The sequence below is a fragment of the Centroberyx gerrardi genome, chromosome 12 (genome assembly GCF_048128805.1).
Source record: "Centroberyx gerrardi isolate f3 chromosome 12, fCenGer3.hap1.cur.20231027, whole genome shotgun sequence".
NCBI lineage: Eukaryota > Metazoa > Chordata > Actinopteri > Beryciformes > Berycidae > Centroberyx > Centroberyx gerrardi.
The window spans coordinates 8,510,467-8,533,509 of NC_136008.1; the positions used below are offsets into that span (position 1 = coordinate 8,510,467).

Here is a 23,043-nt window from a genome sequence, read left to right on the forward strand (position 1 = left end):
CCTCTTAGTTTTTCTGCTTAATAGTGAATAACCAATTGTGAAAACTGGATTGAAAGTGTATCCTTACATAATTCAAATGATGTGCGGTATGTACGGTATGAAGCCACATTCCTCATTGGACTTTGCACAGTAATTCAGGATATTGAGTCATGAGAGCTCATGCTGATGACCTGAAGAATGTAATTAGAGGGAACATCAGACATCAGACTGTATTTATATATTACATAATTATATATTAGACTTAACTGGTCTAGCAGGCGGTTCACATGCATCTTGTTGACAAATTATTGGTTTGCATGGTTTCTTATGGCTATTTATCAGTTGTGACATCATCTTCTCTCTGTGTCTGGAGAAATATAGCATTTCTCAATGTTGCATTTATTTTGGATCAATGATATCTGAATTCTTTCTCCTAATTCCCGCCTTAGGAGCAATAAAGAGATGCACATCAGAATATACATCTGCATTCATTGTAAGAAGGGCTCAAGACAAAATAAGAAAAACATGATATCTCACTATAGGTTTCTCCTTACTGACCCATTAGAGACTGAATGCATATTAAGATACGTGAGAAACAAAATGAAAAAGCGAAAGTGAGAAGCATGAGATACCAGAGAGAGACAATCCAAGGTTTGTTTCTCAGGAGCAGGATGTCAGAAATATGAGAAAATGGTCAAAATCTCACACTGATTTTTAAATGAAACTCATCTATGTCTTGGAGAAGTAAATGAGAGGAGGAGATCTTATTTAGGATATAGCTTTAAGGTGCTTGTGATTGACAGCCGTACTCATGTATGATGGAATTAGATCCCACAGAGGACGGTATGTCAGGTGGGGAGCCTCTGTGGTTTTCGAGGGCCGTCATCGGTCGAATCCTCCGGGGAGGTCCTGCCCGGCGTGGCGCCGTGGTGATGGGCCTTCCCTCGCCCTGCCAACCAGACCGGGGTTAAATCAGGAACGGCTAAACCCCAGAACCGTGGGCGCAACGCGGGCGAGGTCAAACGCTCTGGTCTGCTTTGATGGTGGTGGAGGTTGGAGAGAGCAGCAGACGCCTGACAGACCCTGCTGGGAGGAGGGATCGACTGCTGCTGATCACTTATGCTGTTCCCATGGGGCACACACACACACACACACACACACACACACACACACAGAGACATAGCGAACTGATGTGCATCTGGAACACACACACACACACACACACAGAAGCATATAATACATCTTTCCAAGGTCACAATTAATTCTCACACATGCCCTGTGTAATCTGTTTACTGTATTTTCCTTCTGTCCGTCCCCCCACCCCCCACCCCTCTCCCCTCCACAGCGTCCCAGCCAGGCTCCTGCTCCGTGGGAATAAGTGTTAACTCGTCCCCTGCAGATAAACAGTTGGCAATTAACAGTGGGAGTAAAGAGCAGACGGTGGTTTACTCTCCGATCCTCCTGCCTCGTCTCTTCCCTGGGTCTGCTGTAGCTTTATAATCAGGTGCTGCAGCTGCATGGCCTCCTTCTCTCTCCTACAGCCTGAAGGTTACGGTCTTAAAGCCTGTGCTCTCTCTATAGCTGTGGTTTAAAAAATAAAAGTCTCCCCAGCATTGCAAAAAAGGTTTTCACTTTGGCTTGGGGCAGAAGTTCTAGTTAATAAAACGAACTATAGAACAATACAAAAATAAGCAGCGATGGAAATGTATTTGTCGAATAAGTAATAATACATCTGTAAAAATATCTTTCCACCGCCTCACAGGAATGTCATACATTCGCCATGTATAAAGCGCCCATCACATTTGTCTGGCTGTTATTTCATGCAGTTAATTACTGCCGAGTACATTTCTCTCTTTTCATCTTTGGACAGCATGAACTATGGCCAGCATTACCTGACATGAAACAACGATAACAACTCATTAGTTCAGTATTAATCAGTTCTTGAAAGAACCTTTCCATTTTCGGGTGGATGTGTTTTTTTGGTGTTGATCTGATGTAGACGCAGCCTGTTTATTTGCTTCAACCCAGCTGTTTGAAACTCACGTATTTTGCATTTTATTTTTTGCATTTCAAAAGCTTGCTTTAAATTCATGCAGTTGGATGGAAACATAGTGCAACAATGTTCTATTTGCGTACTTTAGCTTGCACTCACTTCAGCCCTTTTTTTCAGTATATACCTTATTGGGAGGTGTGTTAAAGAAGCTGCCTAGTAGTCGAAAGGTTGCTGGATTGATCCTCACTATCAACAGCACTTCCAAAAACTAAGAGGACTAACAAGCCTCCATACTGCTGACCTGAAGGCAGCTACATGGCCTGAGGACTTTACGGTCACTGAAGACTTGTGTGAGGAGGAGGAGGGGCTGAGGGAGACTATTTGAAGTTGCGGATGATTCATCTTTTTAAATGTACATTTTCCCAAACAAATTTAACTGCCTGCGGAACACATCAAAGCTCCAATCTAGAAAGGAAAGGGCCCAGTCACTGGCTGTAACCGGGCCATATTGTGAACATATGGTCGGAGGAGACGGTTTTGCCCTGTTTGGTGAAAACATCAAGAACTGAAAGCGAAAGAGAGTAAACGAAAACCATAGGGGTGCAATAAAGCGACCAATAAGGAGACTGCATCGTAGAGGCTGGGCTATGAACCTGGTGCCCTCGTGGGAATCAAATATCAGAGCCGGAGAAGTGTAGATGAATGTTTTTACGGATACAGATGAGGAGTGAGAGCCAGCTGTCGACCTGATGTTTTCCTGTTCCCACATGACTGGGAATAGATCAGAGCATATGATTAGGCTGCACTCTCCCTACCCAAAGGCCTACAAGGCTCACACAGTGAAGAGCACACTGCACACTGTTAGTTTGTGAAAAGATCAGGGAAGAGAGAGAGAGATTTGGATGTGAAATGGATTATGATGTGAATAATTGTTCATGTTAATTCTTCAATGAATGTAGATGACACACACCTCACTAATTTTTTAGATCAGTGACATGTTAGTGACAGATTTCAGGGTAGCAGGTTGGCCTAGTGGTTAGAGAGTCTGCTCTGTAACAGAAGGGTCACAGGTTTGAAACCCAAATGGCCAATTTGTCTATCAACAACCATATGTTCTGTTGTCAAGCAGTTTAGCAAGACTCTTTTCTTAACACTTATCGTAAGTCACTTTGGATAAATGTTTAACATGTAGATGCGCCTTATATATTAAAGTTAATTCTTTGCTATGGAATAAATAATGACATTGGATAAAAGTTATTTTCTATTTGTGTTGTGTAGAATCAAGAAAGATGTATAGCTTGACAGTAATCTTTTCAGCTCTGAGACTAACCATGCATTCACACTGTGAGCAACTTGGTTGATGGTGTTGCTTTATTCTGACAGATTGTGAGAGGCTCTGTTTGCATCTGTGTTGTGGTCTCACAGCTACAAAGTTAAAGCAAGTATTTTTCACTGCTCTGGTATTGCCTTTCATAATGTCCCATGATTGATGAGTTAACATAGCAGGCTAGCAAGCGCTAATTGGGCATTACTACTGAAAAAACAGAAAAAAACTCAATAACATTACTCAGATGTTTCAGATGTTTACTCCTGCAGTCTCTCAAATAAAAGTTGTAGAGAACTGGAATGGCTTTGAATGGCTGTAATTAACTTCTCATCATTTTGCACTTGCCAGGCAGAACTATTGTTTATGAAACGGAATCACACCAGTAGGGGAAACAAAAATTGGCTGCTGGCAACCGATGACTGCGAAAAGTTCAGCTGTGGCCAACTGTTAACAAGCTTGTTGACCGTTCACACATTGGCCGAGTTTCCCTGGTCGCTCAGCTCTATTGGAAATGAATAGACTTACGGTGACTTGTTGATTGTGTTGCTCTCAGTGTGAACGCAGGGTTCAAGTACCATACACAGTCTTGTACCCTTGGACTCCCAGCAACCAGGATGTTGCTCATGCAGGATATTTCCACAGTGAAAGATTACTGTACATCTCCCCTGACTGCTCTCCCTTTTCCTTCTTCAAAACAGAATAAACTTCAATAACAAACCATTGTCAAATAGTATTTATAAATACTTTTCATAGTTTCTTTAGCCTACCAAGGTGCCAGATGGGAAGGATTTGCTTCGTAGGAAACTTTTTGAAAGTCAACTTAGTATATTTCTGTGATTCTCCAAGCAGGTTAAAACAAACACCAAGGATTATTTGCAGCTCCTGTTTGACCCGGTCTGCTGAACTCTCGACCACACAGCCTGCAGCCCAGCTAGCCAAAACACTGGGGTTGTCACAACCACGAGCATTACTTTCTCTCCTTGCTCTCTCCTGTCAAGACAAATGTCAGTTGGTAATTGCGTTAGTGTGCCATGTTGGCAGCCCATAAGCTGCTGATGGGGGTATTACATTTTAATAAGGCGGTACTCAACCAGTAATCTCAACCACATTTCTTCTGCCATATCGGTTACAGCGCAAACACCTCTGCAACAACATGGAATTAGTCAGTATCTAGTTGTACTTATGTGATGTGTTTGATGATGGCGTAAACGGTTTGAAGAGTGATTTGCCACTTTGACTCTCGAGACTCGGCAGCTGTCGCTAATGACATTAGCAGATTTTCACAGCTGACTTGAGTGAGTGGGCATTACAGAGACAGACATCTTGTTAAAGGAGCCACTTCTTAAGAAATTATACTCCAGTAAATAAGCCACTGCTTTGTCATTGGCATTGTTTACATTCACAGTGAATTCAGTTCTTAAGTATCCTGGTTTTGGGTTAGCGTGTGTAAACATCATAATTAGGATAAAATAACAGGGATAAGCTCATACTTGAGAGAAAGCCGGTTAAAATGCTCTGATATTAAATGGATTATTAAATGGGTTACTGTGGCAGGCAAATACATGAAGAAAGAAAAGCCAGCACTCTTAATGTCCTTTTATCATATATTTGAATGGGCAGCTATAGAGCACAAACGACGGACGCGTTTCAGCAATAAGCCATCATCAGCGTTGTGTTGCTCCAAGCGGAAGTGACACTTAAATACATACACGCATACAGTTCAATAAATTATACAATCAATGTGGAAAATACCTTCTCAAAGAGTCACTAACAAAGATAAATCGACGTGCCAGGTTCCCCCACTCAGTACAGACAACTCCAGGAATACACAATCCACAGCATAGACATAACACTTAAGAAAAAATGATAAATATCAAGAAAAATGCAATATAAGAATGGAAGAATAAAAATATATATAGCTAAATGTCTCTGCACATATCTCACAAGTTGTGATCATTTCAAAAAACAGGTCCTCTACACAGAAAATAGAAATTAAGGGAGGCTAAATCTTCCCTTGTACAGGAAAAAAATATATGCTGTGGCAGGCAAACATTTTACTCCGTTCACTTTTGGTTGTCAGTGTCAGCACAGACTCACACGGGGTTATGGGTACATTTTGATCAATACTTTTGCTGAAAAGTATGACTGCCTGTCAGTCAGAGTGTCAAGAGGGTTTGCACTGTTTACTAGTGGGATCATCTTTACTTTCCCATGTATTAGAAGTAGCTTACTATTGTTCAGTCACAGAGGGAGGGGGTAGCTGGCTACACCTTTTCATACCTTTTTGCAGCACTGTTTTGTCTGGGCGGGACACTACAGGTGAAAAGGAATACTGTTCATTGGTTTATGGCAACAGAGACTCTTTCACAGGGTAGCAAAGGTTCATGTAAACAGTTTAACCCGGATAAGACCTTACCGGAGTATTGCCAATAGCTGGATTACTCCCTGCATGTAAACGTAGCCAATGGCCATTCAAGTTTCAGTTTCGGTTCAGCCCAACTGCGGTCAGCCCCTGCCCTTGCTCTACAATGGGGGTCAACTGACCTTGCTGCACAATGAAAAGAAAACGCATAAAAGTCTTGTCTACTCTTCCTGTAAGTTTCAATTGTAGCTGCACCAGATCCCCCTCCAGCTACCCTCCTGTTGTTTCGTTGTAGTCTTTTCCTGACGTCAGCCGATCGTTTGAAGAAGGGTCTGCGGCTCCCGCTCAGGTTTCCCACAGGGCCGAGGCACAGCCCATCTCCCCGACCCCCCTGGGAGGCAGAGGTCACGCATGAGAGAGGGGAGTGAAAAGGGCCGGTCCCCTGATTTATGGCCTGACGCAGCTATAGGATCCCCTGTGCTCTGGGATGGTTTTTGTTACGGAGGCGGAGGGAAGGCGAAAGCAGATTCCCCCAACACCTCCCGCCAACTTTGGTCTAAGGTTTCAGCCATCTACGAGGAGAAGCCTGGAGGTAAGAATGGAGGGACGGTAGCTGATAGGTGAAAGGGTTACTGGGGTTTGGTAGTTGCTATGTAGGGTATTAGGACAAGGAGCAAGTACTGTGCACAGTTAGTGTATATTTGACTGTTGTTCTGGAAGACTGCAATCCCAGATGTAACCCAGCTGTTGGGTTGTGGAGCGCCATTACATAACTGATTCAAGTCTATTAAATTGCTGCTGTGTTGGACCATTCCAGTCATACCGTATAGAGCTGGATATCTTATTTTTAGTCTGTCAGAAGACGTGTCAGGTTTGAGACAATGTTTGCCTGTATCAAATCAAACCGTGAGGTCAGGTGCTGTTGACCTTTCCGGCTCCTGGCTCGAGACCTGGTCCTGCACCTATCTTCAGTTACAGCCCACCGTTGGTGCTGCAAACAAAATCCCCCTTGCTAGCTTTTTGATGTTTCAAGCACATTCCTTATGAAAGTGTGCCTTGGCAACAGCTGCTAATTGGTTACAATGCGGTATTCCCGTCCTGGTAGAGCATACAATCCTCTGTGTGTGTGTGTTTGTATTTGTGTGTGTGTGTGTGTGTGTGTGTGTCCACCCTCTCTCTCCCTGAGTCATGAACCCGGTTTCTCTCAGGCGTAGACATCCGCAGTCTGCTGAAGCTGCTGGCCCAGAAGAACTAGGCCAGATTTGACACACTTCACAACCCATGCTAACCCTGACACACATTGCTTTTCAGAGCACAGGGCAAAAATCCCAACTACAAACACTGTTTCAGGCCACTCGCATACAAAATGACGGTATCCTAGCTGAGTCGTTATCAAATAGTGGCATTGGAGGGGTTTCATCCCAAGAGAGACTCATGTTCTACCTGCCTGCACAATGCAAGGCTAACAATGTCTTTTTGTGACCGAGGCCACAAGCATTCAAGACCAGAATGAGTTTTAATCTCCAGGCAAAAGGGAATCTGATTTCTTTCCGTTGATTCCTACTCTAGAAATAGGTCAATTATGCTTGTGTGTCAGTGAATGCCTAAACACAGCACTTATATTCATAAAATTAAGAGTAGTAAATCTGGAATCCACACCCGTTTTCCTGTATTATAAACAGTTTAATTTCTTAGTTTTTTGGCTTTTTAAGTGGCTAATAAAAGCCTGTTTATAAATGTTTTGAAATGTGGAGGTTCCAAAGATCAGGGTTTTCTAATCCTGTGTGCAAAGCCAAAATTTGGACAGATTTGGGTGCTTGAACAGGATGCTGGTGGGTAAATGCATGAAGCAGGAGGTCTGCAGACCCCCTGTAGTTTTATGTCAGGAAAAACCCAAATCAGCAGCATCAAAGCCCAGAATGGAGGAACCCTGCCAGTTTATCACCAACTTTCCAGCTGACCAGGTATTTTTTTGGAAGCACATTCAAGTCTTTAACAGGTACGGTAACCCATTTTTTCTGAAAATGTTGCTTGCTCAGCACCAAACCAACCAAAAGGGTCCCTATCAGCCCTACCATAAGATTCAAATTGTCCTGTACCAGCTGTTGTCTGTTTATCCCCAAGCAGACTGAGGAAGAAAGGGTCCCAAACCCAAAACGTGACCATATGTTTAAACCTTGTCCTACGAACCCAAAACAGGATGTCACAGCAGGCCCTCCGGTCAGAGCTAACTGACACACACACACACACACACACAGACAGGAGGGCTATTGTTTTGTTCCACATTGGGAAAGACAGAGGGAGGGAAGGGGAAATGTGGTAAGGGAGAGAGAAATTGGACGTGTGTGTGTGTGTATGTGTGCGTGTGTGTGTATGTTGCTGTTTGAGGCTTACAGATTGCAGGGCTAAAGAAAGGGCCAAACAGCTAGAGAAATTGTGTTCAGTGTCTGCAGTAACAGGAGGCCAGGCCATGTGGCGGAGACTATGCTCTTTGTATCCTTAAATATCCTCAAACCATGTCGAGCCTCCATAGGATTTGAATCCATTTTGTGTGCGTGTGCATGTGTGAATCGGTGCGTGTAGAAACAAATGCTGACTCAGGGCTGAAAAGGAGAGGAAAATAGAGGCAGATAGAGGAGTCGGACCACATAGACACAGCATCATGCCACACAGAGCCCTCCTTGTTGTCTGTAAACACAACCTGTTGCGACTCACTCAAGAGCATACTATGCAGGGAATGCTAAAAGGATTAGCGCTTAGCCACTTGAGATATTGTGAAAAATGAGACGTGGTGTGGTGGAGGGAGGCAACAAAGAGTCAAGGGCGAGACAGCGTCACAACACTGACTCACTCAGCCATTACACTCTGAGCAGATTAGAAAACAACCCAGTCACAGCTCATGTACTCTGCATGCTTTTGTACAGGCTGCTTCTTTCCAGTTAATCTTTGATAATTGTACAACTAATTAATTACCACAATTAAATATTTAGAATTAATGTAATAACTAACTAACTTACTAAATATTTACTGTGTAATATTTATATTTTTCATTGAATTCTGGAAGTTAGAATCATTTTTTCAGCCATTCTGAGTTCATAAAAACTTTTTTTCTGTCTCATGGCTATGTGTGCTGTGATTGGCGTACATACAAACACTGCATTGCAAAAACTGCATCATCCAACAAACAAAAAAAGACAGCAGAGAGATGACTTTCTCACAAATATTTCTTTATTTCTTTTTATTTGCTGTGTACATCATAGACGAACCTCTTTGGAATAAAAACTAAATCTCTCATATATAGAAAATAAAACATAGAGATTCAGAATTTATGGAGCCACTTTTGTAAACATGCAACCAAACGGTTTTTCAGGGGGAAGATTTAAAAAAAAAAAAAAAATCCAGGTTGAAGGGGTTCAAGAGAGTTTGGGTGGCATGCTGATGACACATACAGGAAAAAAAACATACCAAGGCTGCAAGAAATTGTGTTAATTTATCACATGTACAAATATCAGGTGCCCTTGGGTCCAATAGTACTTAACCCGATACTCCTCTCATTCTATCCTCCACATGCCACGGCAGACACCCAGTTCATATTTCAGTGGCATCCTCCGGGCCAAGCAATGGAAATGACCTTTCATGGAGATAAAGGAGGAATCACTCAAGGATTGATGAAGTGAGGTAGGATCTGTGGTTATCAGAGAGAGAAGGGCGGCTTCGACCTCCCTATCCTTCCTCCCTCGCTTCGATGGGAGAGACCCAGATGATCACTGGTAACAGAGGGGCTGATTGAACCGGCTGGGGAGGTCGGACTTTTGTAAACTGCCAGGTTGTAGAAGTGAAATCCTAAATCATTTGGCAGTAGGGGTCTGAAGACTTATGGTCCCTTACACTTATATTTTATGGTTTATAACATATTTTTCAGTGGCATAAATTCATCCATTAATTAAATACATATTTTGTGAGATTTAAATGCCCATTGTGTGGATATTTGCGTGCAAAAGTCCAGTTTTGCTCTCAAAGAAGTGACCAGTAGCGGCCTCATTTTTGCAACACTATAGCTTACGCAGCTGTGAGCGCTGAACAGACATGAAGCATTAGCTGTGACAATCAATATGAACGTGTCACAACTGATTATTGGTCAGTGTATACTGTGTGAGAATTAGCCCTCTTTAGGGGTGTGAATTTGAGATGAGAGGATCAAAATTACTGGCCAGGCATGGCTCCTCGCCTTCCACTATCCAGGTACTCCTTAGAGTATAGCTCAGTGTTCTAGGTTCTATGAGATGAGTCTCTGTAAAGAGTCAAAGCTGCATCTCTCTGTCTCTTTCATTTCCTCTCTCTTTCTGTCCAGTTCAGTGCATTAACAGCCCCACAGGGGTGCCTCGCATGTTTGTTCCAACGCCTGCGTTTAAGGAGTAAAAAAAAAAGCAACACACAAACTAAACTGGGACAGTTCCGAATGAGGTACTCATGGTTCACTTCACACTCACACAACAGTTCTCCAGTTTAGAAAAAAAAAAGCTTAGTGGTTTTCCATTGTAAATTATTCATTTGGGAAGAGTGTTGGGTTATGTTTGGTGTCAAGGACACTAAACATGGTGTCCACTGTGCTATGACGAACATACACTTTTACATTTATGTGCCTTGTGGGGGTAGGGTGGATCAGAGGGGGTGATTTCAGACCAGGTCTGAATCCAGTTCAGTCAATAACTGGATAGGAGCTATAAATGGAGAGGGCAGCAATTTCCACTCCACACACACACATGCACTGACACCATAACGTTTTGCCGGGGTAAATGGTTCCACTCGGCAATAAGGTGTTGCTATACCCACACAACATTTCCATAGGATCTATAAATACAACATATCAATTTGGCAGGCGATAACAAGTAGCAGTAAAATATACAGTCTTTGTCCTGCCTCCACTGAAGAAACAGTCTCTTTGGGGTAGGGGAGAGCGAGGGACTAAACAGTTGACTCTTTGGGTCCTTCGCGGGCCGCGTTCTTACAACCGTAAAGCCACTTGATGACGCGAGCATTTCTCTCGATGATCGACACACCAGAGGGAAGCTGCTCGGCCAGTTCCTCCTGAAACAGCCCGTCTCCTGAGTGGCGGGAGAACTCACTGGGCTCCGAGCCCCCGCAGCCTCCCCCGCCCACACTGCGGAGCGCCAATGAGAGCGTGTCTATGGAGCTGGCCCCAGACAGGAAGTTGTCCCGACCCAGCCGCTCGATCATGTCCATGTCCAGCCCGCAGAAGTCAAAGAAACGCTCCTGCTCCGATAACGCCACCGAGCAGCGCAGACGCAGGTCTGACTTGGAGCGCTGCAACCTTCTGGGTGGCGGTGGCGGTGATGCCCGCTTCCAGGGGTCGTTCTCATCATCTTGGTTACGTGAGTGGTTGCCATTGGTGACACCGTTGCTGACTCCATCACTGATGCCATTTGTAAATCCATTCTTAGTCCGTTCAAGTGGGCAGCTAAACCCGGGGCTGGGGATAGAGCCTGGTGTGCGTTCATGGTCTGTTTTACTGGACCCCCTGCTCCCTGGTCCACCATCTGTGGTGTCTTTGTCATTGGTCCAAGACATACGGGAGTCTCCGTCCCGAGATGGAGCTTTCTCTTCACTGATCACCATCTTCTGTGTTCCCCCCTCACCTCCGCCACTCCTCTCTCTCATGGAGCCCTGGAAGAGGCGGCGGACAAAACTGTAGCCCTTCACCTCCATGTTATTGTTCTCTCCCACTGCTGCACCACTGGGACTCTTGCACTCTTTCTTCTGCCGGTAGATGAGCAGGGAGTCTGGCCGCAGCATGCGTTTGCCTGTGCTCCTCCTGAGTACGGGGGCACTGTGCGGTGCTACCAAGGGCACAGTCCCAGGGGTCCTGGGGCTGGGAGGCAGGTTGCTCCTGTTATTTGCCTCAATGTCCACAGAGGTCCGTCGGTTCTCCTTTCTGGAGTCATCGTTTTCATTCTCATCTCGCGAGGTGAAAGAGCCAGAGAGTGTGGAGAATGGGGTGTTGGACGACCGGCGTGGGGGGAGACGAGGGGTTAGCGTACTGGGTATGGCGAGGGGTCGCCGGGGCTGTGGTGGTGGGGTGGCACAGGGAACCAGTACAGGTTCCTGCTTGCTGTTGATGACCTGCTGGCTCTTCACATATTTGGCTTTGTCCGCCTCGAGCCTCTCCACAGCACTGATTGAGCGGCCGTGGCCCCCACCGTCTATCTGTCTACGCAGGTAGTCTGGACCCTTGTTCAGGAGCCTCAGAGGGGAGGGGGATCCAATTGGCGTCAGTGGCTTCATGCTGCTTCGCCAAACTGGGAAAAGACATCAAAACTGCAGCCCCCAAATGGCTGACGGTTTTTATAGTGAAAGGTGTCCCCCTGGGAGCTGGTGTTGGTCCTGTAAAAATTTCAAAACAACTGAAAGCGTTTAACAAAGTCTTTAGCTATAGAAAACCGTGGCAGCTCTCATTCCCATTCTCACAGCTCTTGAATCTTCCTTGAAGGGTAATAGATAGGTAGCAATTCCAGAGACCACAGAGGCCAAGTTTGTTGTGAAGTTTTCTATAGATAGCTTATAGTCTCTTTGTTGGGCAGTGTTAGAGCCCAGACAAATTGATATCTCTATCCAGTATTTACACAGGCATTTGGATAGGCGGGCAGGGCACAGGGAAATCCTTTTTCCGTCGGCCAAGAGCACTCCCAAATGAGACGCTCCCTGCCCACAGAGCAGCAGAAATAGCAGGCAGAGTTCACTTTGAAAGGGTTACTTTTTCCTCCCCCACTTTTTCTTCTCTCTTTCTGTCCCCCAACAACACCCTTTTCTGTTGATCTTTTCAGCGACGGCTGCCCAGGGAAATGAGATATGATGGCTCCAAATATTTGCTTTGTGCAGGCTGACTGAGGGACGCTGGGTCAAGACTCTTATTGTTTGTCGCCCGTCGTGGTTGAGGTGACCTGAGGGTGGCCGGCACCAAGGTACTTGGTTCGTTGATGGACAGATGGGCAGATGGAGATCTTGTCCTTGTCCTCACCTCACCTGCACTCAGGACCCTTGGGAGAGAGAGAGAGAAAGAGTGGTTTTAGTTCGGACTACTATTCACCAGGGTAAGCAGCAGAGACCAGATGGCAGAAAGGACAGTGGTCCCTTAAGCTCAGCTCAGATCATGCTTATTTAAAGCTGGAGGGAGTCCCATGTCTAGAGCTGGGCAGAGAGCAGTGCTCCCACGAAGCAGAGAGCTGACTTTAATGAGAATTTAGTAACCCCCTGCCTTGTCCATGTTAAATCAAAGATGTACACCAGATTTAGGCATGTAGCTGACACTCCTATCCAAAGCAACACACAATCAGTAAACAGGTAAGGGTTCAATGTTTGTTGCAGGATACATTAACTGTTACAGGGACTGAACCTGTGACATTTCAGTAAGGGGACAGTCTCTCAATAACCATTTTTTTGTATTGAACCCTATATTCAAAGGTATTTCATAAGTGTGAACACACATCAGATACAGGAATTCACATACACACCTATAAGGCGTTTCCTATGCATGCATTGCTGTGACAGAAAAGCGGCATTTGAGTTTTAAAAGGTTTCCACATACTGTACCTGCATCTGCATTCCTATGCAGCTGCACTGAATACTGACTGAGGCTCAGACTGAGGCTGTTAATATACCTAAATAACTGCTTAAGTAAACCAATACACTTCTAAAGTAATAACTCTTTCATAGTCACAGTTAAACAGCTTGCTGTTCAAATTAACAAGCCCCAACAAAAGTTAAATGACACTTTAAACCAAATTAAGTGCATGACGCTGTCAAATGGCTAGCCAACATTTCTTACTGATGCTGTGACTTGTATAGAGAGAGAGAGAGAGGTTGAACATATTTTTAGGTTCTCATAACACTACGTGGGATTTGGGAGGGAGGAGGGAGAGAAGGGGGGAGAGGAGGATGCACGTGCCTATAACGGGATAGGCTCTACCCAAGGAGGTGCAGGCAGAGTATTTATAGCTGTAAAAGCATCCCAACACAGTTATCATGTGTCTATGTGTATGTGCATGCATGTGTATTAGTGCATGGGGCATGTGTGTATTTGTGTATATGCTCTAGTTTGCTTATGAGTGTTCCTATGTTTGTGCCTGTGCCCATATGCGTATGCGTGTATATGTGTGCCAGCACGAGGCAATAAAAGGTTTCCCTGTAAATGAAAGACGGTCGTATGCACAGTTGGTTTGCAGATTATTAGGCCTTTTTTCATATTCCCTATTCTTTTCTTTTGTGTAGGAAAAAAGAGGAGGTTGTGAGAGGCTGCCATGTGCAAACCGGGTGGACAAAGAACACATCTTTAAAACTTGAAGCTGTTATAAATACCTAGAGGCACAGGTGGTGCCTGTTTTTCATCTGCCTCCCTTCAAAATGTATTAAGAGTCCGTCTGGAGAGAAACATGCTCCTGCTGTGCTAGACAGCTGAGGAGTGCTATATTGTTGTTCTGATGGTTCCCTCAGGCTCACTTCAAAATATATCAAATGCTATTTTAGCCTTTCCTTCATTTGAGGGAAACAATGAACGACCTCCTTTGGCAGGAAAAGGATCTATGTCTCATCTTTTAGGATGAACCGTGTGACACCATTAATAGTGGCAGCTACAATACACACTTAACCTAGCCTACTCTAAACTATTTTTAAAGCATTCTTGTTTTATTAGATAGTAAACAGTAGAGAGTGGCAGGATGACACGTGACAAAGGTCAAGCCATATTCGAACCCATGAGAACATGAGTACATGGAATGCACTTTAGCCCATTGACACCCCAACCAAGCCTAAACTTTAAATAAGCAGTCTTGTAATATTGGCTTTCTCACTATAAATATTGAATTGTGTACCACCGACTAAAAGTACAACACCTAAGACAAGGTTGAGCAGTGTATATTAAGCACCGTCCCAAGCATGAATAACTACTGGATTAAAGAAGAGCGAATTACACGCAATAGCTGGTTTTCCATCTATTTTTATGGAAATTTTGGTAAAGTCAGTGGTAAAGTTTTTTGTCAATAAAGTAAAGTAATGGAAACACATTTGTTGAATAGATAATGGCATAATACAATCTCATTGCACAACAATTCAACAATTCAAAAGTGGCTTTGTATTTTCTGAAAGACTGTAAAGTATCTCTTAGCCCAACATTAGCTAACATGAAAAAAAAACCAATTTGCCCAATATCAATTCTTGAAATACTCATACCCATTGTTCTGGTGGAGAGTAAAATTTGCTCGGCAGTTGTATGGAAACGTAATGACACTTTAGAGGGTCACCTAACTTATTTAACATGACTCTCTACCTCTTTCAACCTCCACACCTCTCTCATACAATACCCTCAAATGGCCTACTGCTATAAATTCACTAAGGAGTGGGGTGGGGCAATAGCCTACTACATCTACATTTTCCAGATGTCGGGCAGCCACGGCCCGGGAAAGGCAGCCATTGTTTAGGTAGAGTTCCAGGAAAAAAAATGTCTCGCAACAGGTGTGGATCGAGGGGGAGAAAAGGGCCTGGACTGGGCAGAAAAACAAGAAAAATGGGTAGAAAAATGAAGCGGAACTTGAGGGTAGGGGTTATGGTGTGTGGCTGGGGTTGAGGTAACCGGTGTAGTATTTATTAGGCACCTCTCTTCCGGAACAATCTGTTCCCCATCTGAGTTTAAACTTCAAAGTGGCAGGCTAATGCTATTGAAGCGTTAAGGGGGATTAGCACCATACTAGCCTAAACAAAGTCATTAATCCTGATATGGGCTTTCCATTGGGGGGAGGGAAAGGGCGACTTCACTTTTATCTTAAATGCATATTAAAGAATACAAGGGAAAATACTTATGGAGCAATTGTTAATCCCCACTGATCCCACTGATAATCACAACCTTGAAATCCACAACAATATAGCGATAAATCCTCGACATGCTAGCAATCTGTTTGCGGAACACATCAGGTTGTCCTTTGCTCTACTCTTTCCTTTTTATCATTTTATCGCTCTGCTCCTAATGTCCGTGTGTACTCATTGAATCTGACATTAAGGGTTTGAAGGAAACCAGCCAGTCGCCACTTTCAGAGGTTATCTCTTGCTCCGAGCTCTATCTCAGACATCACATGGATAAATGTGAGTCACAATGCTAGCTGTCGGTTGTTTGCGGGACACTATTTACGTCTTAACGGGAAACTGTGCTAAATAAAGACAACCGGCGGTCTGAGTGGACGTGTGCTCAGAATTCTTATGGACGCAAATGAGGATTAAATTGATAAAAACCAGAGAAAGTAGGAATATCAGGGAGACGATACAGCAGGTTTTCATGAGTCATATCCACGATGAAACGGTCAAGTTTGACATCGAGGTTGCTCACACACACAGACACACACACTCACACACACAGTGGGTAAGCGTGTGACTCAACCTGTATTTGCACGAGAACAATAGCCACCATTAGGTCCATTGACCATAATGAGTCAAATTAGTACCCGGCACCTTCTACTGTGATCCTCGGGCTTTTGAAAAGCGTGAGACGGCTGCAGAAGCTCTCTCCTGTTACACGGCCTCCTTCGTCTCTCACAGTGGGTAGTTATTAACCTCTAAACCCTTCCCATCCTCTCTCATCTCTCTATGCTATAGTGAGCACTTCTTTCTCTCCTCCTCCCCCCCCTCTTTCTACCTAACCTTGTCTCTTTCATTCCTCTGCACTCTCTCACCGTCCGTCCCACCCTTCATTTCTCTTCATGTTGTATATACCATGGGCCTCACTACCCTCTCTTTTCCCCTCCCTCTTCCTTTATACATCATGAGTATCTCTGCCCTCTCTCTCTCTCTCCCCCTTGCTGTATCTCTCTCCCTCTTTCTCTCCACCTTTATACTCCCTGCATCTGCCGGCACTCTTCAAAAGCTTGTGTCTAGTTTGGGACAACACACATTGGTGTTATTTTGTCAACACAACATTAATGTTAATGACAACAGATGTTGTTGTAACATATACTGACTTAACATATGTTGTTATTAAAGTAATAATCTGCAACATTTTCATAGAAACAAATGTCTTGTTTTGCTACTCTCTAGCGTCGACTGATATAACACAATAGTGATTCAACCTATTCGGTCCTTCCTGGGAAAAATCCTCTGCCAAAGTGATGTGAAGTGATTTACATTTCTGGCAGCAGCAACAGCAGTTTGTTTGGAATAAATAGAGGGAAAACTGGGTAGTTAGCATGAGCAGTGATAGCCACTATGGCTGAACGGACAAAGAAAAGAGCGCCACCTACAGAAACTCAAACTTCAACGACGGAAAATCGAAGGAAAAAGACGTCACAGTACTAATTGCGAAGTGATTCCTGGAAAGTGCAGTGCAAAAACACCACAGCCATGACCGCTTGGCACCGAAGATTGCACCCATATCAAAAAAACACTTTCAATGTTGCACTGAAAGGCAAGTACAGACACAGATGTGTTGAAAATAACATCCTTTTAAAGTGTGTGACCCCTGTCTCCCACCCTCCGTCTCTCTCTTCTTCAATACCCCCATCGCCTGTCTGCCCTCTCCCTCTCTCTCTCTCTCTCCCTCCCCTCCTCCCTGTGAAGCGGATGGCCGAGCCTGCAGGGGAGGCTTAACTAGGCGCCCCCATGCAGCCAAAGAGGAACCAGATGTTTTCTGTCATGCTGCATCAAGATGCTCGGACGGCCCTGACAGAGACCTGTCACGTAAAGGGACCCTGCGTTTCAATTTTCCGTTTAATCAACAGCATTATTTGGGCTACTTGGCTTTTGACCCCCATGAGAAGTCATGGTTAAGTTTTGTTATTGATTATAAGGTCACGCACACATATTTGACTTCACACTAAATGGCAAAAGCATGGAGATCTGTTTATTTTCCTGATGTGAAAGCAGTGCCCCAGAAAGAAGCTAAACAAAAAAAAAAAAAAAAAAATCCAGGAAGTGCTTGTTTGCTTCGAGAGAACCCACAGAAGAATAGTTTGATCCAAGCTTGTTGGGCGTAGCCAAAGAAAAGCCAGCTGGCGTCATATCGAAAGGTTAGAGGAAGTTCTACCATGAAATCTGTATTCGGTGAGGTAAACACAAGATAAGAGGTTAATAAATTCACAAGGACCACCTTTGAGGCTCTTAAGAATGTATTCAACACGCTTACCTGCCTAATTAATCTTTGGACCGATGAGGGACATCTGCTGCCAACAAGGAACCAACTGGCCATCTTTCCATCTTTCCTCTCTTTCTCCGTCTCCTTCCATTTCTCGATTTCTTTATACTAACATCTGGCACCTCCATTAAGGTTGACATGGACTAACGATCATCACTACTGGACTCGAATTGTCTAAATGTTCAAACTTTAACCACAGCTCATTCAGACGTCCTCGTGTCACCTCGAAGCATCTGTACACCCATCAATTCTCTACAGTCAATGTGTGAATATAAAGCCTATGGCCGCTAATGGGTCAGAATTAATGACTTTGTCCCGTTCGGTCATTAACCAACACTACAGAAACAGACCTCAAGCTAGTCTGTTATGGGGCCGGGCGAAGAATAGGAGGCGTCTTCTTCAATTCTCCAAACAGAGAGACGGGCCGACCTTACTTTGCATTATTAATGGGCCGAAACAAAGGTCCTCCTCTGGGTCTGAGGATAAGGCCTAAAGACCTGGCTGCTCTGCCTCATTAGTCAGGGAGGGAAAAGGACAAACAACAACAACGTGACAATAAAACATAAGAGAGATGGAGCCACAGGACAACCGGGCTAAAGACAAAGCCAGGCAGCCAATTGTAAATCCTATCACTATTGTGAGGCCTTGAGTGCCATTAGCCATTTGATCTACGGTTAGAGGCTACCTAGTTTTCTCCACATTCATGTAGGGCGGCAGTAGGCCACATGGGAAGACTTAAGGGACCCCCGACCTGAATAGACCCCCTCCCAAACCATAAAATAGACGAGATGGCCTCTTAACTCACTGCTGGCGCTCTTTTGTCATTCAAAGCTAATCATTCTAGGACAGCTGAGCGCCGGAGCCTCGTCCCAAAAGAAGCAGGGCCTGCGCAGACATCAAGATGACAGCGATAAGATATGAACTGCTCAGGAGCACGTCTGCTGTATGTGGAAGTACGTGTCAATATTAGCTAATACCGCTGAAGGTCAAGAGTGAAAACTCTGTAAAAGGTAGCAAGCATGTTCTGCTCACAATAATCAAAAACCTTTAGTCTAGCGTGTAGCTGTATCTCACTTGGCTGTATCCAGCTAAGTTGAGCTAATAATTAAAATGATGATCATCATGACAACTCAATGAACGCTTAAAACGTGAGATAGGCAACCTGTAACGGCCATTATAAGCCAGCTCGCTATAACGCCCATGCAATGCAAACACAGATAACGTCTGTTGAGATAAGATGTTCGCCATTATTCCTGCTTTTATCAACAGAGCAGGAAACTTCCCTTTTCTTCTCAACTCTGGGCCCAGTGCTGTTAAAGCTGATAACTACAGAGCGCTGGCCTATATAAGTTTATGACTCACTGTTTACTTTTTGTGCCTCACACTTTAAAGCATGATAAAAAAGAACCGAGCACAAGCTTCGCCTACTGCCTCTATTTTGCACACCCTGTAAAACTCAACCCACACGGCTCTCTTCAATGGGCTTGAACTTTTATTTCTGTGAAAATTACTTTTCAAATTTTAGGTTGTTATTCAAAACAATACTGAACAGTCTCTGCCTTCACTGAAGCCAAGTCCTCCAGTTGAAGGACAGTCTCCCTGCTCACTGTGCCACCATGCTGCATCTGAATTTTAACACCATCCAATTAAATTACTCTAATGGATTACTCCAGAAGTGTATCCTTGTCCCGAGACAAAAACTGTAAATCTCTGGACTCCAGAGTCGAGGGTAAATTCACTTGCACAAGCTGTCATGGGTAGAAGCTGCGGGTCTCGCCGCTCTAGGAGGAGCAGCAGGTCTGGTGATTGAAGCTCATTATTGATGATTCGGTGCACCTGTGTTTTGGCCTATTTAATACCTCTCTCTGCTCTTTTCCAGTGCTTGGTCTTGAGTTTTGTTCGCTAGAAGACACAGACAGTCTCCTGAGCGTCTAATCTTTGTTTTTGCTTCTCTTGAGCACTAGTTTTGTCATTTTTTTCTGTTAACAGTTTTTGCCCAGCTTGTGCGTGGTAGTTTTTGTTGTTGTTGCATGTTGTTTTTTTGAGTTTGTCCTCAGTAAAAATGTTTTGCTTCCACTCTCTGCCTCTGTGTGCTTCTGCTTTTGGGTCCTTGCTATTGGCTACTGTTACAAAAGCAGGAACTGGGTTTTCTTCAAATTTGTCAAAAGGTGGAGATCATTTGACATAAAAAAAAAAGGGATCTTACATCCAATCTTCATATATTATTGACAATCATGTGAATTCCAGTTTCATCTTACACCTTGAAATAAGCGACTTTAAAGTGAATCGACCCCAGCCCTGACGGACTCCAGCACCAGGTGCATTGTGCCAGTCCAGGTAATAATCCACACTGTACTAGAGAGACACCTGACCCGGCCTGCCGGTCCACCGGCCAGTGCTGGAATGTTAAGCCCGCGCTGTGAGACCTTGCTGCCGATGAGTGAACTAATGAAGGGTGAGCTCATGCAACTTGCAAGGAGATGACGCATAATGGGAGCCTCTTATAAGAACTGTACAGAAAAATGTATTGTTGAAGCCTTACACACACACCGTCTAGTGGGCAGGGAATGCAGCTATGGATCCAGGAAGAAACTCTACTGGTGGGAGATAAGAAAAGTTGTTCTGTGTGTGTGTGTGCAGTGGGTGGGAGGGGACAGTGTCTGGAGGTTATTTTGATAGTGTGTGTTTGGAGGAGGGGAAGTGTGTGTTTGAAAGAGAAAGCGAGAGAAAAACGATGTGCTGTGTGACTTTGTATACAAAGCATCCCAGCTCTGGGCGAAGTGAAGCAGGCATCCCAGTTCTGGACAGCATTGTTTTGTAAATTATGACCACCGCTGTTCCTCCCTCCACATGCCAGCCTGGCTTTATGTGACCAGCAGTACGAACCGCAGCGACCTACTGTGCGTGCAACCGAGCTCTGGACTGGGAATGCGCTGTGCAACTCAGGGTAACACAGATCCCCCCCCAAATACCCTGTCCTGGGGTTGTTTATACAGTACAGTACACACGCATAAATCTGGGCACATCCCTCAATCTCCCAGAGTCTTAAATTATGAAGGCCTGTCCTCACACTGTGAACCCTCATTAAGCTCTCAGCTGGTGTGAATGCTCTAAAAGAGCGCTCTGTCTGGCCAGCCGCCAGATGTTTTATTTCACCAAGTCGGCACATTTTTCACTCTGCGAAGCATATGTCTGCTTCGACAACGTGATAAAAGACAGTTCGATGGATAGTGGCTGTTAGTTTGACAAAGGGCAAGTAAAACGTCAAAACATGGAAATTGGTTTAAAGTTATGCTATTTTACTTTGCACCTGTATACCTTCATTTAGCTGATTGACAAAGGCCTACAAAAGCACAGCAATAAAAAAGTAAGCTATACCACAATGAATGGAAGAGAGAAGTATATCTTTTTTAAGAGGAGAGTGGGCAATCCACTGACTTTAGCATTCTTTTCTATATTAAGAAAGACAGTAGGAACACTGAGACACAGGAGAGGAGACTGGAGCAGGTTTCAATCCTCAGCCAGCAGGACACATGTGGCTCCAGACACCAAGATCTTCACCACTATTAATCAACACAGAACTGCCAAAAAGACCAAAAAAAAGGAAAGCAAAGCTGAGCAACATCTGCGTAATCCCAACCTCTTTTCACACAATCAACAAGCCAAGGTGCCAGAAAGACATTCAAACAACATTTGCTGAATTGTTCTAACCTCACGCTGACGATGTTACATCACCCAAGTGTTGCAGAAGCCATAAACGGTTAGCACCGACTCATGAGGACTTGGGACGGGGTTGTTTGGGGGTTGGTCAGGGCTTAAAGCTGCTCCAGCTGTGCTGTGTCCCCAAACACTGGGTCATCTGTGACTGCAGCGCCAGGCCCCGTCCACCCCCCTACTGTGTTAGAGCGCACTCACCACCACTTTCATTGTACCACCATTGATTTGCTGTCTGTGCAACTGAGCTGCAAATGAACCATGCCCTGAATTTGGCCAGGTCCATAATGTTCCACTAACAGTTCTTCTAACAAGATCTTTATCCAATACTGAGCCAGTTCGCTTGTTGGATAAGCAGATGAGAGATGCATTGCCAAAACCTGTTCATAGAGGCACATCTCATTCATTTGACTAATTTTTCTGACTACTCTAATAGTTTTAACAACAGGACAAGTATCAAGAGTACCAAAATATGAGATGTCACAACAAAGTGCACCAGAATCCCCGACAACAATCCTTCCCTCAGCAAAGCCTCAAACGAGCCAAATTGTCTCCGAAAAACTTCCGACTGCGAGGAAACAATCAACCACGGGGGAAAACAAGTGTTAAAACTTCTCGAAAAACAGACCCAGAATGAGCTCCTCTGTTTTTGCTCGCTGCCATCTACGCTTAGCTGTTAACCTCCGCTGAACCTGCCAGCTGTCTTCTCTCATTACCGACTGACCGACCTGCTTCCCCACAAACAGGCCCCAAGTGCCACGGAAATAGACCCCTCCATCCCTCCTCTCCTCCTTCCCTCTCTCTTGTCAGAATCACCGAGCATCTGCGGGAGTCGGACAGGGTTCTGAAGATCTCGGAGGCTGCTGCATCGATGGTCCCCTACTGCGTGGAAGGGAATGTCCAGGGTTGTGTCATCTTGCTCACGGTCGAGCGGACGGCGAGCGGCGCGGCTGAGTGTGATTGGATGTGGCAGAGCTACAGAGGCACCCAGTCGGACTGTGAACAATTACAGGGATGTGAGAGCGACGGGGAGAAGGGCTGCTCTCACAGCTGTCACCCGCACACTGGGGACTGGCAGGAGATGGAGGGATGTCAGATCATGTTTCATGATTTAGTTGCCCCACGATGAATTATGTATCGAGTTATGAGCCTATAGAGATGAGTGCGTGTGATGTAACGACCGAGGGATGACTTCAGGGTTCAGAAAGTGACAAGACTTGATCATGATGGTGGTGATATCAGTTGTGGTTCCAAAGTTAGATATGAACATTTGGTAAAAATTTTGATTTTGTGAGCTAGTATCAAGCCAAAGCTCATTCAAAGACTTCTCATAAGAGAACAGCATCATAAATCTTCCAAGAGAGATGAGCCAACAAATAAAAGGTTTCATTCCACAATGCTATGTATTCACTTTGAGAACAAATTATCTGTAATTCATCACTCAAATTTGATTCCACCCCCAAAAATGTTAGCATTTTGTA

General features: G+C 44.5%; 1 protein-coding gene across 1 annotated transcript; it reads right to left on the reverse strand.

Annotated features, from left to right (window-relative positions):
• Positions 1 to 8,893: 8,893 nt before the first annotated feature.
• Positions 8,894 to 12,005, reverse strand: fam110d (family with sequence similarity 110 member D). The gene has a single exon (XM_071926665.2). It carries the CDS (start codon positions 11,962 to 11,964, stop codon positions 10,627 to 10,629), a length of 1,338 nt encoding a protein of 445 aa, XP_071782766.2. The 5' UTR covers positions 11,965 to 12,005; the 3' UTR covers positions 8,894 to 10,626.
• Positions 12,006 to 23,043: the final 11,038 nt, after the last annotated feature.